This window comes from Tamandua tetradactyla, chromosome 5 (assembly GCF_023851605.1).
Source record: "Tamandua tetradactyla isolate mTamTet1 chromosome 5, mTamTet1.pri, whole genome shotgun sequence".
NCBI lineage: Eukaryota > Metazoa > Chordata > Mammalia > Pilosa > Myrmecophagidae > Tamandua > Tamandua tetradactyla.
This window is the reverse complement of record NC_135331.1, coordinates 171,012,543-171,031,837: the sequence shown is the minus strand read 5'-3', so window position 1 is coordinate 171,031,837 and position 19,295 is coordinate 171,012,543. Positions and strand designations below refer to the sequence as shown.

General features: G+C 37.1%; 1 protein-coding gene across 2 annotated transcripts in view; it reads left to right on the top strand.

The window, feature by feature from the left end:
• Positions 1-19,295, top strand: part of LAMA4 (laminin subunit alpha 4) — a 147,237-nt gene that overhangs the window by 116,467 nt on the left and 11,475 nt on the right. For both annotated transcript variants that reach the window (XM_077162698.1, XM_077162697.1), the window contains exons 22-30: positions 1,839-1,972; positions 2,343-2,514; positions 5,100-5,231; positions 6,405-6,547; positions 8,816-8,954; positions 9,420-9,557; positions 11,160-11,293; positions 12,138-12,302; positions 13,073-13,226. In XM_077162698.1, coding sequence (XP_077018813.1) covers positions 1,839-1,972; positions 2,343-2,514; positions 5,100-5,231; positions 6,405-6,547; positions 8,816-8,954; positions 9,420-9,557; positions 11,160-11,293; positions 12,138-12,302; positions 13,073-13,226 — 1,311 coding nt within the window. The remainder of the gene's footprint in view (positions 1-1,838; positions 1,973-2,342; positions 2,515-5,099; positions 5,232-6,404; positions 6,548-8,815; positions 8,955-9,419; positions 9,558-11,159; positions 11,294-12,137; positions 12,303-13,072; positions 13,227-19,295) is intronic.

Below are 19,295 nucleotides of genomic sequence, written 5' to 3'. Positions count from 1 at the left end.
TTCACATAGTCATTGGGTAGTGTAAGTCAAGTAAAACATCCTATAATTGTGGCTTATAAACAATAACATGCAATATAAATATATTTATTTTTTACCCTATCTCATTACAAAAGAGATTTAAGGCCATTTACAAAAGTGCATACAGGAGTTTAAAGGTGAGTGAGAAAATCACTTAAGGGGGAAAAGGCTAGAGAAAAACATACTGAAGCAGTCCTGAGGATAAATCTAGCCCACTTACTCGAGGTGACACCGCTGAGGGTCTAAACTGGTCAACAACCAGGGCAAGGAGACAGGAGGGTTAGGATACCACTGTTCAGGAGGTGCATAGCATCCCTCCAACTCAGGACCCAAGTAAACAGCTCCCATGGCTGTTCAAGTGGAGGGCATTATGTAATGTGGAGAGAACCATCTTCAGAAGTAAGCTTTGACAGTGGTGCAATGGTGGCTCAGCAGGCAGAATTCTCGCCTGCCATGCCGGAGACCCGGGTTTGATTCCCAGTGCCTGCCCATGCAAAAACAATAATAATAATACACTTAAAAGAGTGAGCTTTGAGGGATATTTGCAAAGTTGGTCCTCAGTGAAGGATGATATTAAGCTGGAATTTAGTAAAGACAAATCTGCAGAAGCCCAGGTGCATGACTTATTCAAATATCAGATTTTGCAACTTCTGAGGAATGGCCAATTTGACATTCTTCAGGAAAGCATCATAAATATTTTCTTCAGCCAAGCTCAGGTTTGGAGCCAAGTGAATTCAGGGTTTTTCTTCCTCCTGGCAGGTCAGCCCCCAAGTGTATTTTCTATGTTGGTGCCTCTGTGCAGCCCCATGTGTTTTATAGAGATGTAAACTGAATGATATAAGGCAGATTACTTCTTTTAATGTGTCATTATTTTGGGGGTACAGGGATAAGAACTGTAACAAATATTCCAAGTATAGATATTCCCTAGTTTTATGTGTGACTAGACAATGTTTTTGTTTTGACGTTTCAGTGATGATGATGATGATGATGGTTGTGATCAAATGGACACTTTGGCCACAAAAGCGTAAAGTTAGTGTATCATAGTTTGCTTTAGGGTTCAGACTCATGTAAAGTACTTGTTATAAATGCAGGTGATGGAATTTAGAAAGGGTGAAAAGATTAACCCTGAGTAGAATTCTGAATAAACCCCCTAGAAAGGTATTTATCCATCTTGGTTAAATAAAACCCTTCCTCAATGGCAATAAACAAAAAAACACCAAAGTTTTCAAAGCACTGTTTCCCTTCCTTCTAGCTTTGGAACAGATACCAAATATAATGCAAAATAAATGGCTAACCACTCTGTAACACCCTTTGCTTTCATTAATCCAGCCTCACTTTCTTATAACTCATACACAAAAGAACATAAACTCCCTGACAACCTGTATATTAGCAGAAGTATGGGAAAGGCCCAGGAAGATGGAGAGGCACTCCAGGTTTCAATTCCAGGACTATTACTCACTAGTTATGGGCATATTACTGAACATCTCTGAGACTCGCTTTTCTTCTTTTTATATACTGTGAGGGAATACTGACCTCACAGAGCTGGTCAGAGGATTGATTTAGGTCATGAATTCACTGACTAGCACGTGCCTGATACATGGTATATGTTCAAGAAATCCCATTTTCTCCAAGATATGCATATCTCCAAGATATGCATATCTAAATGATTTGTCATAGAGTGGACACAAACTCAAGTCTAGAAAAATACTTACCTCAATGGGCAGGTCCCCTTGATCTGCTATTAGTTTCATGGCCTGTTGTGTGCCATAGGGGTGAAATGTGATCATGGGATGGTTGACTCTGCTTTCTCTGTCACACAGCTCCCTGCCAGCTTAAACCTGCCTGGCTTCTCTGGCTGCCTGGAATTGGCCACTTTGAATGATGATGTGATCAGCTTGTACAACTTTAAGCACATCTATAATATGGACCCCACTAAGGCAGTGCCCTGTGCCAGGTAAGAGCCACTTAGGAGGACTGAAGACGTTGATAGTCATGCAAGAGCAGCAGACAAGACAAGTCTGGGTCAGTATTCAGGTTCTCAGTCTGTTCTCTGGGAAACCAGTTTTCAAAGTGCATAATAACCATGCCTGCAAGTCTCCATGGTTTCACTGGAGTCTTCTTAGTGCATAGGACCGAGAAGGAGTTCATTAAAAATAATTTACTTAACATACAAATACTTCTTGTCTCTTCCATGGAGACAACAGGACTTCACTTAAATGCTGTAAAGTCCAGGGAAGATGTCATAGGAATGGACTAAAAGGGTCTCACTTGAAAAACAAAATAAAAATTGAAATGTTCAGATGAACCTGGCATTTCCATTTCAGAGATAAACTGGCCTTCACTCAGAGCCGGGCTGCCAGCTACTTCTTCGACGGCTCCAGCTATGCCGTGGTGAGAGACATCACAAGGAGAGGGAAATTTGGTCAGGTGACTCGCTTTGATATAGAAGTTCGAACACCAGCAGACAATGGCCTTGTACTCTTCATGGTCAATGGAGTGAGTAAAATAAAAAATAACCCTCTATCTGCTCCTTTATTACCTTTTCTTTCTGCGGGTCATATTTTCAGGAACCTTCCCTGGTTGAGTATGTCACATCATCAAACAGCATTTCTAGTTTAAAAAGCAAAATAGGATATTTTTCAGGGAAGTGATGACAGCAATAAATAACAACAATTCTGAAATGCATTCCCTTTACTATATTTTGGATGTATATTAAATATGCCCTTTAATAAACTAAAAGAACTTTGAGGAAAATTGGCATCAAGATCAAGCAATTCACCTGCGAAAATTTAGCACTGCCCTTCTTACTTTTTAAATCATATGCCTCAGTCAGTAAAAAAAAAAATCTTTGCAGACTTACACAATATATTTATATATATTTCTTTATTTACAAATCATATATATGTACTACACTTGAATATGCTGTTATAAAACATGCAAAGCTAGAAATAAAAGACAAATTGCATAAGGATGAAATAAAGTGTTTTAAAATTTTTGTTTTCTAATGATACAGAAATCTTTTTTGCTCATTAAAAATTATTGTTAAAAGCAGCATTAGTGGGTGGGCCACGGTGGCTCAGCAGGTAAGAATGCTTGCCTGCCATGCCCGAGGACCCGGGTTCGATTCCCGGTGCCTGCCCATGTAAAAAAAAAAAGCAGCATTAGTGACAGCAATGTAAATATGCTTAATTATTTTTGAAAATATTGTTAAACTCTTTGTGACTATTCAGTTAATTTCTGTATGATTGGCTGTCAAGACCAGGAGAGATACTTGACAAAAATCAAAAATAGAAAAATATATCATTGGCTGTGCTTACTAAATCACCACACCGTTTTTCAATCTTTTACCAATTAGCAAATGTTTTCTTTGAAATTTGGCTGGTAAATTTCCCTCTTTCTTAACAACAATTCTTATAAGCTACTCAGATATGTAAGATTTTGTAAACTTATAACAAAGGTGTTTGAAAGCAATAAAAATCTTCATTGGAAGGATTTTTAAGCAGCTAGAAATTTCTTTCTGCAAATGTTTTAATAGTGCAGATATAAGAGTTTTGATAAGTAGCATGCCTACATCAATAAAATCACTTAAGAGAAAAATTCCCAAACATCTGTTTTTGAAACATCTTTCTCAAGCACAATTTCTCCAAAAAAAAAAAATTTTTTTTCTCATCCATTGTTGTAATCCCTTGAAGTGACAGATCAAGTATGTTTATTTTTTAAATAACCAGTAGGTGTCATACTACTGAAAAGCATGTCATCGTAAATAAAGGTGGGCAATTTTAGAATACTTGATTTTATAAAGAACAATGTGCAACTCTTTTTAAACTTGACAGCTTTTTTAGTACTTTGCAGGAAATGACCAACAAACATCTGTGTGTCTCAAGAGATTTTTACATCACTCCACATCTCAAAACAAAAGTATTGTCAATAGCCTCTTAAATCATATCATTCATAAATCCATGTGACCAGGCACACATAAACTGCTATAAATTGCAACAGGTTAAAAACGTAGAAATGGGTGAGCAGCCACTGACAAGCCTTGCAGGTATGGAACCCCACTTTGGGAGCCTCTCCCACCAGGAGAAAATCTCACAGAAGTTTGATATAGGAATGAAATGAAGGCCCACAGACAATCCACATTATTAAGCATTAAAGGTCAATTTTTCTCTCTGTTTTATATTTTATGAGTAAGAATAAATAGAAGTTGAGGAGACCCGAGTTCGGTTCCCGATACCTGCCCATGCAAAAAAGGAAAAATAGAAGTTGAAATACTTTCTTCCTACACCCCAATGGATCACTTTCCACACTCCTGGGAATATGCAAATTCTACTCAGGAGATCACCGTTCTGTAGAACAGGGTCTTTACTACAATGCCTTAATTATCAAATCCATTGAATTCTTGTGTCTTTTAATTATCTTAGGAAAACAAGCAAATGAGTGAATTACTTTGTTACAGAATTACTTTATTCTAGGGTGTTGTGTGGTCCAAGCACATATTAACTGCATTTATTTATACAGATCCCATGTCTGAAAATAATAAAGAAATGATCTTCTTTTCTTATATCCACATTTGTCAATAGTGTGGAGGGATTATTTCAGAATGCTTTGGAATTATTTCTCAGTATTACCCATTATCATCTTAAAGTGAAAACAATTTGCATCTATTAGACTGTCATCATTTTCAATAGTTGCCCAAAGGCAAGACATTGACTGCATATGGTCTATTGTACTCTCTGTTCAATACTTTATAAAAGCCAATAATGTAATAAACTTAATATGTAGTAATATAATCATGACTTAAAATTTTACCCATTAATTCATAAGGTAGTATAAAAACAAAAATGTATAGTTATATGTTCTAAATTGTGGATATATATTACACTTAAGCTAATATATTAATATGAGAAATAACTGCTGATATGGAAATAGTAGTGATTTTCATTTCAAAATAAGCATTTCATGAGACTTCCTTAGCTTTTTAATAAATTCAAGAATGAAAAATACAGTGTCATTTCTCCAATTCAGCTAAATCTGCATTTGTATACTGCAGATGCTTGCATCTTACAATTTTGTCTTCACAGAGTATGTTTTTCAGCCTGGAAATGCGCAATGGTTACCTACATGTATTCTATGACTTTGGGTTCAGCAATGGCCCTGTGCATCTTGAAGACACATTGAAGAAAGCTCAAATTAATGATGCAAAATACCATGAGGTACAAGTCATCACAGTTATTTTTATTTTTTGTACATAGAGCTATTGATTAATCAGGTGGTCAAATGAGGTGAGCAGGAGAGTAATTGAACTAAATAACTTCTCATCTAAAGACCAACTGAAGAGCCATCATTTACTGAACTCCAGGATAACATTTGCTTTAAAAGATGTTTTTGTCATAATAACATTTCTATTAAAAAGAATCACGAAAGACTCCTTTTAATTGCTTTATTGACCAAAAGGCTCTTATTATTGCTTAACACCTCAATTACAAAGGCACTCTGGTAGAATCCTTCTATATGTTTGTTGAAAATGCCAAAGTGTAGCTACATAGGCATTCTTTTACTTATCCTTTGAATCCCACTAAATTTTTAAAAAGTAGGTATAAGTAAATGTAGAATTTCCTTTTAAACCTTTTATCTACAATTTAAAAAATTCTAACACAGGTTTCCTTATAAAGAGAACATCTTGAAACAGATATGCAATATACTAATAATATACTTTATCTTTTAAATCTACAACTTAATAAAGCATTTAAAGGCATCGTGTCTTTTAAATTGAAACAAAATGCAAGGAGTTGAGTGGGCAGTGGTGGTTCAGCAGGCAGAGTTCTCACCTGCCATACCAGAGACCCAGGTTCGATTCCCAGTGCCTGCCCTTGCGAAAAAAAAAAAATTGCAAGGAGTCAAGGCTGTATTTCCCTTTTCAGTTCAAAATCCATACCCCTCATGAGGGTGATTTACAATAAAAGAATATTTTACCTATTTATCTGACTATAGCATATTCACGGATTCATTAGAGCTGCTCACTAAGCAATAAAAAAAAAAAGAAATCTAATAACATACTGTCTAGGGTCCAGAAGATGCCTGTTTATAATTCCCTCATAAATCCCTCCAAAGGGACTAGAGAAAGCAGCAGGTCTCATGACAAAATATTTCCTGGACCAGCTCCCTCTCCATATAGACATCCCTTTCCCCAGGAAATATGAACTGCTGGTTGCATAAAGAAGAGTTTTCATGTGTGTGAATAAAAATGGAAACTATTTTCCCTGTTTTGTGAAAAAACAAAAGAAGAAGGACATAGAATACCAGCTGTAAATTAAAATATATAATAGTCTTCAAAAGGTTGATCAGTAAAGAGTTGATCAAGACTTACTGTATATTGTTTCTCCCAGATCTCAATCATTTACCACAATGATAAGAAAATGATCTTGGTAGTTGACAGACGACATGTCAAAAGCATGGACAATGAAAAGATGAAAATACCGTTTACAGATATATACATTGGAGGGGCTCCCCCAGAAATCTTACAATCCAGGTAAGCTTTTCTGTTAAATAGCTGATTTGTTCAAGCAATGTACTGGGCTAAATATTCGACACCCAGGAAATTTCCATTAAAATATTGAGTACTCCACTCGCTACTCTTATGCCTCTCTGTTCATGATCACACAGGCCCTCTGCAGCCAGGTCTTGTGAGCTCCCTTAAAGTAGCATCCAGTAGATGGGATCTACAGATTTTCTTTATTTGTATTATTTCTGTAATATTCCAATGAAATACTTCTGATTGAGGAGAGGAAGGGCAGACGTGCATCGTGTCAATACAAAGTAGCATTGGATCCCTTTACTTTTGTTTTAATCTTAAAGTTATTTTGAACTCCCAAATAGCATCTAATGAGGCCACAAACATTTTTAAGGTAATCTAAGGCATTATGGATTATGCCTTAGCATAGAAACATTACCCTTATATATTAAAATTTTTAGCTGTCTCTTATTGCAATCAATTCATAGCATCAAAATCCTAACGCTGAGAAGCCACTTCAGGTAATATATTCCAATGATTCTCAATCCTAGTTCTCATTATAATAAACTGGGGAGCTTTAACAAGTGCCACTGCCTGGGTCCTGGTCTCCAGAAATTATAACTTAGTTGGTCTAGAGTAAGGCTGCAATATAATATTAAAAAATAAAAACCTCACCATGCAGGTGATTCTACTGGGGCCAGGGTTGAGAATCCAACCTCCCATCCAATTGAGACTCTTCTTCTCCTTTGGCCCTTACATTTCTCTTTGAATAAATTTAGTGGTAGACATATGATTGCCTCAGCAGGCAAGAAAAAAAATTTAGTTTTAATGGTTTCAATTGGTATAAAGCTTTTCCTAATATTGAGTCAAAATCAGTTCAATTGCTCTACTATGTTGCAGGGCTTTGTATTTAAAGAAGATCCCCCAAGCTTCTTTCAGTTCCTTCAACTGTGCCACACAGAACCCTTAACTATCATGATCACTGTCGTGTGAACCCCATCTGTCAATTGGCACAGTACTCCATGCTTGGTCTTATCAGAGTAGAATACCGTAAGATTGTCACTTCTCTTAATTTGGCCAGTGTTCATCTAAAATACACTGAAGCCACTGTAAATTGGTCAAAATTAACTTCATATGCACTCAACATCCAATAACATATTCTTGGATACCTCCTACATACTAGGGACAATGAGGTTTTGGGATTACAATATCGAGCAAGATGCCATCCTGATCTTCAAGAAAAAGGATTTCTTACTTTCCTATTGAACCAAAGGCCCAATGTTCACTAAGACATTCCTCTTGGTATCGTCAGTGTCTTAGTTCCCTGGTCCTAAAACAAATACCATACAATGGGTCAGTTTAACAACAAAAACTTATTGACTTGTGATTTCAGAGGCTAGGCCTGCTTCTCCCTGGGATCAGAACCTACTGAATGGCAGCAGTCTGTGGGGTTTTTGGCTTTTCTGTCATATGGTAATGCACATGGCAGTGTCTTCTCCTTCATTTTGTGGGTTCTATTGACTTCCACCTTCTGCCTGCTCCCCATAGCTTCTTTCCTGTGTCCAATTTCCTTTGCTTATAAGGATTTCAGGCAAACTGGATTAAGGTCCTCCCTTATTCAGTTTGGGCACACCTTAACTAATAACATCTTCAAAGGCCTTTTATGCAAATGAGTTCACACCTACAGAATCAGAGATTGTGGAAGATGTGAGTCCATCCCCAAGGGTTCACTACAGGGTGTTACCACAAGGCCAAGAGGATGGGTTCATTACCCAAGTGGATTAGAGGAAGTCTGAAGCTCTGGTTCAAATCCTAACTCTACAATTTATGACATAAGAGTATAACTTAACATCTCTTAATTTCATTTTATAGGTTAAACCATATGATATTTCCAATAGTTGATTGTTTTTGACCTACAAATATATCACTTCCCTATAGTTCAACCTAATAATCACCTGGTGAAAAGAAATAAATAGCATCCCATCCATATCACCAAATTGTTATAAAGATGAGCTAATGTAAGTTAGAAGATCTTAAAAACTGTAAAGAAGAAAACAAAGTTGGCAAGATCCAGAATAAAACTGTTCTGTAGACCAGGATTAGACCTTGCTGTGTTCCTAGCAAAGCAAGCATGAGAATATGAATGATTATAAAGTCATTATCAGTGTCTAAAAATACACTCAAAATGCATGGCCTCCATATGTAGAATATCATCATCATCATCATCATCATCATCATCATCATCATCATCATGGCTCATTCAGTAAAGACTGATTTTTTTTCAAGGACCCTAAGAGCACACCTTCCCCTAGATGTCAACTTCAGGGGGTGTATGAAGGGCTTCCAGTTCCAGAAGAAAGACTTTAATTTATTGGAGCAGAAAGAAACCCTGGGAGTTGGTTATGGGTGCCCAGAAGACTCTCTCGTAAGTACCAGTCAGTCGAAAGCTTCTTAATAAATAGGCATGAAACTTATCACTCTCAAAAACTGGAAAAGCTTTTGTCAGCTCCCTTTGATCCCACGCTCACCTTGGGTTCCCTTCTACCTCCAGCACAAAGAAGAATCATTAAGCTAGAAGGCCCTTGCGGGCCTCTGTGACTTGCCCAGTCGCTTCTGTTGTCAGTGGGTGGGGTGTGCAAACCCCAGACAGGCTGTGTGGGCTTCGATCTCGCTTGGGGTGCAGGAAGAGGAGACGCCCAAACCCCGTCTGTTAGAGCAGTGCAGAGAAAGACTCAGACGCCTGAAGTCCAGCATCAACCACAAGTCAAAACATAAGCCTTTAATATAGAAATAACAGGCAGGGCCTGTGGTATGTGAGAAATTGAAATTTTAAGCATTGGATAATTTCAAAAGCCCTGTATTCACTTTGAAAATTTCTATTGACACACAGATATCGCGCAGAGCCTATTTCAATGGACAGAGTTTCATTGCTTCAAGTCAGAAAATATCTTTCTTTGATGGCTTTGAAGGAGGTTTTAATTTCCGAACATTACAGCCAAATGGGTTACTATTTTATTATGCTTCAGGGGTAAGTACTTGCTTTTCCCTGAGGAAAGGTCTTTGTGATCATTTGCTTTGTCTCTTGAAAACACTGTTCAAGCATGTTAAATGTGGTTTTCTATTCAGATTAATTTTACTCACATAAACATGAAGAATGTCTCATTTCAGACACTTTATAAAATATAATACATGTTGGTCTTAACCTGGAATTCATAAAACCACTCTCCAGGGGTTCATGGATAAGATCTAGGGTGTTTGTGGATGTGGATAGGAAAAATTACATCTTTATTTTCTCTAACTGTAACTTGGCATTTTTTCCCAGAATTAATGTAATGTTAGCAGTTCCAGGTGACTTTGTCATTAATAGCAATCACAGATATAGTTCATATTACATTACAGTTGTCACAGATATTTCAAAATATCATTTTTTCTCATTGCCACTTCTAAACTACAATAATTATTAGAACCGCTATTAGATATCATTATTTAATGATATTTAATATTGCTATATCATGGATTTGTCATTTTAATATTTTGAAAACTGTATTTCAAAATTATTAGTTTCCTTTGTATTCCTATGTGTTTTGTTTTATTTATTTTAAAACATTATTTATGAAGGGGTTCATATGTATTGCCAAACTTCCAAAGGAGTCATGGCACTAAAAAGTTAAGAACCAGCACATATATGATTGACTTAGCTTATAAAATAATAAAAAGAACATACTTTTCTGTTCTTGGATTTGCTATAGAATACTTGAGTTCAGCTTACAAGAATACATTATTTCAAGAATAAGGTAAGATCTGTTGGAAGTTTGGTGGCCTAAAATCCAACTGATTTATCTCCTAAAAGATCATCACTAATGCATAGAGTGATAGAGCAGTCATAATATAATTTATGAAAGCAGCATTCACGTTTCATACACACTGCCTCTATCAGTCACAATGCTATCACATTTAAATCAATAGCAACTGTGAGAATTTAGCTAATGCACCTCTGTCAAGCAAATCTCTTAGATAACCGTGGGTTAGTTAACTAACATTTGGCAAAAAGCTGCCTCTTTTGAGCACTTACTTTAGAGGTTGATGCCTATGTAAGGAAAGAAAAGCAAGATTATCATTTGCCAGTATTTTAAGACAAATAAGCAAATTCAGAAAAAATGGATGTTAATTTCTGCTTTTTTAAATTTGTCTTTTACCTCTATAGATGAAAATAATGGAACATTGAAAAAGCCCAAACTAGCAAATTAACCCTTGCCTAATCAGCCAGATATCCCCAAGGGGTCCAAATACTGTATTTCCAAAGAGGATTAAACTAAGATGGATGATGAAGTAGAAATGCCTGTTAGGAAAGTCACTGGGACTGGACAATTCTCAGCATAAACAAACTCATCAAAAATTTCAGCTCAGAATATTGGAGGGTTCCCCCCTTTGAAAGTCGCATCCAATTTTATAGGCAACACTAATGCCAACATTATGACATTATATTTTTCTTATTCATAGAAATTATTTCACAAGCATGTGTCCTGTTAAGATGCATTCCTTTAAACAATACCATTAAATAAAGATTGAAAATGTAGCCATCTTTTGGATCCCTGGACTTGTGGCTTAAGTCCCTATGCTTGCATTTCAGACCGACGTGTTCTCCATTTCACTGGATAATGGCACTGTGCTGATGGATGTAAAGGGAATTAAAGTTCAGTCGGCAGATAAGCAGTACAATGATGGGCTGTCCCACTTCATCATTACCTCAGTCTCACCCACAAGGTACAGCGCATCCCTTTATTGTCTTCCTACCACATTCCTTTATGCACAACATGATTCTGTCAAAAGACCATTATGAATAATAATAGACTATCCTGTTGATTTTGTAATATTTTAAAAAATGGTGAAGGCCACAATTTCCCTTATAAAAAAGAACTTGCTACTAATTTTCAAGACACTATAAAATTACTCAGCATCTTGTGAAGGGAGTGACTATGCCTTCTGCTTCCTTAATGGAATGTGGTTTTGCACGTAGAAGGAGCTCAGCAAATAGTGGTTTAGTAGCTCTTGAATTATATGTTTGAGGCTACATTCTAAAAGCTCTAACCTTACCTTTAAAATATTGAATGCTGAATTTCTTTCGTGTAATAAAAAAAGCTTTCCAGAATTAAAAATAAACCTCTGTTGCAGACTGGTGATGTTCTATGCCCAATTCTTTGGAGCCCTCCCACCGAAAGAAATGTCAGTATGCTTTTTCTAGTCTCCATTTACATTTGGGATCAAATCCATTCAATGGGCTTTACGTTGAAAATGGTCTCTCACAAATGTGATTAAATGATCACCGTGAGATTTGTTATTTTCTCCACAAAAAAGTAATGTAGATGACTAGTCAAGTTATCTGAACTTCTTGTTTTTATGTTTTTTTAACTTCTTATTTAAATTCCAATCATGGTGTGAAAAGTCTTTCTTTGCATATAGAAATACTCAGCCATTTTATCTTGGGCCTCATGAAGACTCTGGCAACTCACTGGCTTTTTTATTAAAACCTGCTTATCCCCCCTAGGATTGGAACTCAAGGTAAAATGTTAACTGTGATATGTGAAAAAGCTTTTTTTTTTTTTTCCAGATATGAACTGATAGTAGATAAAAGCAGGCTTGGGAGTAAGAATCCCACCAAAGGGAAAGCGGATCAGGCACAAGCAGGTGAAAAGAAGTTTTATTTCGGTGGCTCACCTGTCAGTCCCCAGTATGCTAATTTCACCGGCTGTATAAGTAATGCCTACTTTACCAGGTATAACATTTTTGTTATTTATAAATCTGCATGATTGAGAAAGAAGAACAAGTCAATAATGAAAATATTTACATCATCAAAACTTAGAACTACAAATTTTTCAAGTGTATTAGAGGGCAATAATTTAAAAACATATGTTCTTGGAAAAATGAAATATTTGGGCTTGTGTGTAGGGTTTTTTGCCCTTTAATTCCCCTATGACTTGACCAAGTAAGGCTAAATTTCTTCACCTGTGAAAAGCAGATAATAGCCTCCGCCTTGAAGCTTTGTTGTGAGGATTAAATGAGATAATGCACATAAATTACCTTGCACAGCTATATATACTAGGTACAATTATTTTCATCCTTATTACTAATGATATTCCACAGAGTAATAAGCACAAATCCTTCTGACAAGTTATTTAAATGCCTGGCTTTAAACAAAGCCATTAATCTAAGTTCTTAAAAAAACAATGGGGGTTCCTTGAGTACAAGAACAAGCAAGGACGGAATTTAATACAGATGAAGGAACGCGGAAGTGTCCCAGTCATCCTGGGGGTGTGTAAGGGAAAAGATGTTCATCTGTCAGAAGGTACTAATAGTGCCAGCCATGTGGTCACTGATTAATTGGTTGAAAAATAATATAGAGGGTCCGGTTAAGGTGGCGGATGGATAAAGCCCCACCACACACACAAAAACATCTTAATTGCCAAAGTTCCTTGACTTTCTGTGTTTTCTTCAGGCAATTCGGAACAATATTTTTAGACTTTCTTTCCCCCCTCTGTTTCACAGGGTGGATCGAGATGTGGAAGTTGAAGATTTCCAGCGGTATTCGGAAAAGGTCCACATTTCTCTCTCTGAGTGTCCCATCGAATCTTCACCATTGTTTCTCCTTCACAAAAAAGGAAAAAATGCCTCAAGGCCTAAAACAAGTCAGAATAAAAAGGTAAAAAATGATGCTGTGCCAGCTTCCCGAATGAACTCACTTTTCACACACTCAGCTTTAGACCCTGGTGCTTTAAAGACTTGATGCTAGTTTGCAACTGTGACCATATGGAAGATGGGATTCTTGTAGGATCAGATGTTCTGTTTTACCAAGTTTGTTGCATCAATTTGAATCAGCTTTTTTTTTTTTTCTTTACTTCCAACAGTTTTTCATTTCACTGGTAAAATCCCTCTTCTCTTAATTTGCATGTGTAATATATATTATTTAATACTGTACTTAATTCCCTTGTATCACTTACTTTCATGTAGCCACCTCAGGCATTTTGTCACCTTCGTGGTAATTATTAAAGTTCCTGATCTTACACTTCTGTCTTAGTTTCTGAATTGCATTTTGCTTATAAAGGATTCCAGTAATCTGGATTAAAACCAAACCTGATTTGCTTGGGCCGCACCTTAACAGAAGTAACATCTTCAAGAGATCCTAATGACAGTGGGTGCACCAGAATGCAAACCAAGACCAAAAAATATGTCCAAATGGGCACACAAATCAATTCACTACACCACACCTTGTTTTTCCTAATTCTTTGACCTTTACTTCACCACTCACATGCACAGTAGAGCTATGATATCAACCAGAACTGTTCCATTATCAAAATCTTGAGTTCTAAACTTCTCTTCTCTGACTTTTCCCTCTCTGCATTCGTTTATTCCCGACATGCACATTCTTTGCCTCCGATGCAATTGAAATCTCTAATCCCTTCTCATTCGTTCAGCCGATCCCCCCTTTATGGTCCAATTTTAGCAATGCACTCAGGCGCCATGCTCCCACCCAGTCCAAGCCACCATTGTCTCTCATCTGAGTTATTGCTCCCGTCTCCCAACAGGTCTCCCTGCTTCCTCCCCTTGCTCCTTGAAAGTCTATTCTTAACACAACAGTCAGATACTTAAAAATATGTCATACCAGGTCACTCCTCTCTCAAAGTAACTCCCCAGTGCTCTTGAAGTACAAGCCCAAGTCCCTACAATGTCAGAAGAGGCCATATAGGATCCAGGCCCCCTTTTCTTCACTGACTTCATCTCCTTTCACTCCCGACATCACTTTCGTTGCACACTGACCTCCTGGCTGATCATGGAACTGGCCATGCCTACTTCTACCTGCAGTCTTTACTTGAGCTACTTTTCCTCCAAATATCTGCATGGACAACTCTTTTACCTTCTTCTAGGATTGCTCAAATCTCACTTGTTCAATGAAGCCAATCCTGATTCATTTAACACTGTCGCCCACCTCCTGCCCTAAGCCAGGACTACCAACCTCCCTCATTTTTTTCTATTTACTTTTCCAAAGCACTTATCACATCCTAATTTACTATATACTTTATTTATTTTCAGCTTTATTATTTTTTTCTCTTTCTCCTCTGTTGAATGCAACCTCCTTTGTTTCATTCATTGATGTATCCTGAGCACCTAGAACAATGCATTTAGCAATCAGAATCATAGGGCTATAATGAGGATTAAATGAGTTAATGCATTAGATGCCCTTAGTGCAGTACTTGGCACATAGTAACTGTTTAGTGAATATTAGCTGTTATATCTCTGTAAAACTTCATTTCTGGAAGATTGATTCTTGAAAGTGGAGTAGCTTGGCCTAAGGGAATGTGCATTTTCAATACTGAGGCAATACCAATTTATATTTCCACAAATAGCTTTGAATGAGCCTCATTTGTTCCATGCAAGTGTTAACCTGGATATAATCAAATTTTTAGAATCTTGCCAATCTAATGGGCAAATATGGCATCTCATGGTTTTTTAATTTGCATTTCCCTGAATGCTAGTGAGGTTGAGCATCTTTTCAGGGGAATGTTGCTTTCCAAGGCTGGCTTTTGAACCATCTGGAAGAGTTAAGACTCCCTACCAGTTTCTCACTTTGGTGGTTTTAAACTGACCATTATATCTTGGTCACTTCTTATATTTCAACTTTTTTGCAGCACTCCTTAGGATCCCCATGAAACCTCTCCTTTGTCCACATAGTATTTCTTCATCAATGTTAATAAAATAATTTTGTTCACATATAATCAAAACTTAACAGTTGTTTAGATTCCCTTCTGAATTTGACACAGAAGGCTTTTTAAAATGACTGGTTTTTCTGAAGGGTTTTGCTAGTTTCAACTCTCAGGGATACTGTGCGTTCCAATAGGCTCTTACCATCACCTTCATATATTGATGACGGAGACTTTGGTAGATGATATAAGTCTTCATATTCTGACACTTTTTTAGCTGGTACATGAGACTTGTCAGGGGTCGGAGGCAGCGGGTTAGCATCAGAGTCTGATGGGGAAGTTCAGAACAGTGGATCACAGTTTACCACTTTTCATGAAAACTGTTGTCTGTATGAAGTTCTCACTCAAATGCAGCTTCCTAATGAACATTCATAATCTTAAGATTACAATCAGCAATCCTTGGAACAATTAATGGGTTCCATGTTATAGGAAAGTTCTTAGCCTTCCTAGTAAATAGTCTTAGACAGAAACTCAACATTGTAATTACCAGTTACAGAATCACTATAGATTCCATTTTTATGGTAATAGGATGTCAGTGTTTGCTAATCTTCTTTTGTATTTATCTTGAACCAATAGCTTGTTAAATACCTGTCAAGAAAAAACTGTGGTCTCTGGTTAAATATTTATCAAGGTTAAGTCAAAGCAATTTGGGCTAATAACTTTTCACAATAACTTTCTAATATTCCAGTTTATGCATTTAATATAATTCATTTAACTATTTAATATACTTACAGTTTGCTCATTTTATTGTTGAAGATCCTTGTTCACAAAACTTTGATCATATTGATGACTAAGTCTTTATGATAGAGTCCCAGGACAAGAATTACTAGAAGAGGGCAAATTACTTTCTAAAATGGTAACACTGATTTATATTCCCCCATGAGCATATGATAATATCTGTCTCACCAATTATTTTCCAGTCTCAAAACTTGTTATAAATTTTATGCTTTCAAATTTAATTGGGAAGATATCATCTCATTTTGGCAGTCAATACAATAATGAGCATTTTACATATTATAATAGCCATCATTCTGGGGCATCTGTCTACCCACTCCTTTTTCTGAGAATTGATTCCCTATCCCCATGGCAGGCCCTGTGTTTTAGGTACGACCTCACTTCCCTGGCTACAGTTGATGGGACCAGACTGTACTAATTTCTGAGAATAAACTAATCTCAGCTAATAGATTCTCTCCCTTGGAAACTTAGAATTATGACCCAGAGAGACAAGTGTGGGCTGGTCATTGAATAGAAAACATGTAAACCCAAGAGCTCTATGGTAATCCTACACAGAGAAAGAGAGAAAGTTGTTTTATAGAAAGGAAGAAAGGCAAAAAGTTCTCCTACAAAGAAAGAATGAAAACAGCACTGAGAAAAACAAAGCTGAGCTATCAGAAACCTCCAGTAAAAGAGTTCCTTTGTTCTTCCTAGTTTTCTAATTCTTGATTCTGGCTCCTGGTGGGATCCCACTGTCCTTTTTTTCTCTTGGATTGTGCAAGATATCCCTATATCCTTACAACACATTAACCTCTTTTTTTTTTAAGTAGCTCAACTAGATTAGCTGTTAGCTGAAATAAAAGAATATTGCTAAATTGAAATTGATACCACCAGTGTGATTGCAACTAATAGGCCCTCAGAGAAAAAAATTACACTGGTTAAGGTAAAGCCTAGTGGGGTGCAGTAAGACTCTCCCCACCACATACTCATTTTGGGATAGCAAAGTGAGTCTCTATTTCATCTGACAGGGAAACAATGATTCAATTTTAATTGTCTTTTTTTTTTTAATCCAGAACATAAATCCACAGATGATATAGAGTATTTGATTGCCATATATAGTGATATGAGGGTTTGTTTGTTTATTGGTCTGGGGTTTTTTTTGTTTCTTGTTTTTTGCTGCAGCCAGCAGACAAGAGACAGATCCTAGTTCATGCATTCCCACATAAAAACAGAAAGGTAGAGCTGGTTCAAACAGTCCCACACTTTTCTGAGTGCCGGTCATCAGTTCTCTGTGGCTCTCTTCTCATAGCTAAGTGGATGCATAGATTAAGCAAGAATAAGATCCTCTCCACAGGCATAGAGAGAACAGGGAGTAGCTGGAGTTAGGCCCAGTCCCTAACCCACCACTGTTCCCTTGCCTTCACCCTCCGGCTCCCATGCAAAGCTTTGTTTCCCTGAATGAAACAAAGGTGATCATATCTCCCATTATAAAGCATGTTTCTTGACTAGGGTTGGAAAATAACATGGCCTAGGGGAAATTTCCCAAGATATATTAGAGGAAAAGAGTGTCCCTGAAGCCACACTCCAGCTCACTGCTACCCACCCAGGACTTGAAGCTATGGCCATTTTGAAAAGGCCTAGACCAAAAATTATTGGCAACTAGGTGCATATTCATCATCCAAGAATGAATCATGAGTTATGAGACTCATGTACCAAGTTCTGACAACTGTACTGAGAAGGAAAGAAAGAAAGGTGGGATCAGGTAGGCTTTCCTTTAGGATATGTCAGTCAATGAGCTTCCAATTCTCTCTCAATATCTCCAATCTAACTACCACTGTAGAATCTCCATTGCCAGACCCCTGCCCTAAGAGCTGCCTGGGTGCAGGACACTGGCACACACAGCTCTGCCCACTAGATTCTAGGATTGAGCTAGGAAAACTCACTTTTTTAGAGGTCTTGTAGCTCACTTTTTTAGAGGTCTTGTCTTATGCCTATAGGAGATTGGTTTTTTTTATCATCAACCTGTTCCAATCTCTGTTATATCTTCCAGAAATCCCACCCTGTTTTGTTCTGATGGTAAGAACCCTCCCAGATTTTCAGAACTGCTGTGGATTTATTTTCATACGTATAGTTGTGCTGACATTTTGGTGGGAATTAGAGAGAAAGGAAACTAAATGTGTTTGTTTAGTAATTTGAAACCAGAGGGTGTCTTTCCTGCCTAATCCTCTCTCTCATCCTGACCTATGCTGTGTTTTCAGGTCCTCTCTACCCCCCAAAATTTCTTCCACCCTTCTTTTTTTGCAAGCTTTCTTCGCGAATGGATTAAATCAAGTCACTTTTAGAAGGTTTCTAAAACCTTCATGACTCGTCACCTAAAAAACAAAACCCAACCTCTAACAAGGAATTTAAGGTCCTTTCTATCTGGTACCAACCTGTGTCGATTCTACCATTTATATGCCTGTTTCTCCAAATCGATTTTGCATTCCTTAAAAACAGGAAGTTTTTTTTTTTTCTCACTCACCTTTCTATTCCCTACCAGGCACCACCCATGGAAGGGCACTCAGACACTGATTTCCTTCCGCTTCACTTCTACCCATAGGTGCTCAATAATCTGCTTGAATAAAGGAATAAATACCTGAATTATCAGATTTATTTGCATTTACATCCTTTCATTTTGTTTCAGCAACTAAGACTAAATAACCATTAAATATTAGGACAGTTTCACAAATATCTGAGTATTAAAATTAGCAGTGCAATTTTTTAAGAGCACAAGGGAACATTTAAAAATTTTCTATATCACATCACAACAGTTTGTTACATATGCTATCACTGAAAATATTCTTCAATATTTTAAGCTGTTGCTGAGTATGTTAACTTTTCACATAGCTTATATAAATAATAATCTACATGTTAAAGTGATACCGTTGCCTATAAGGGGAGTTCTCTTGTTTGAGTCTCTCAGGGTTTTTTCACTGCCAACTTTTCCATCTCTCACTATTCTTTAAGATGTGGGCACTTCACTGCTAAAGCGGCTGTTGCTAAAGCTTCCTGCAGTGTAGCTCGGCTTTACTAAAACAGACCAGCATTTTGGATTTGTTTATGTGCTATGTTGTTGCTGCAGCTGCTTTGTTTTCACTGCATTCACTGCTGCCGTCTGCCTGTGGTGTCAGAGAGAGGGTTCTAGTAGTTCGTGGCTGTAAAATGCACAAACAACACATACTTTTGTTATTATTTGTGTTAATATTAACAGTAAGGATATCAAAAATGAATTTTTACTGCTGGTATGTCACTTTCCTCCC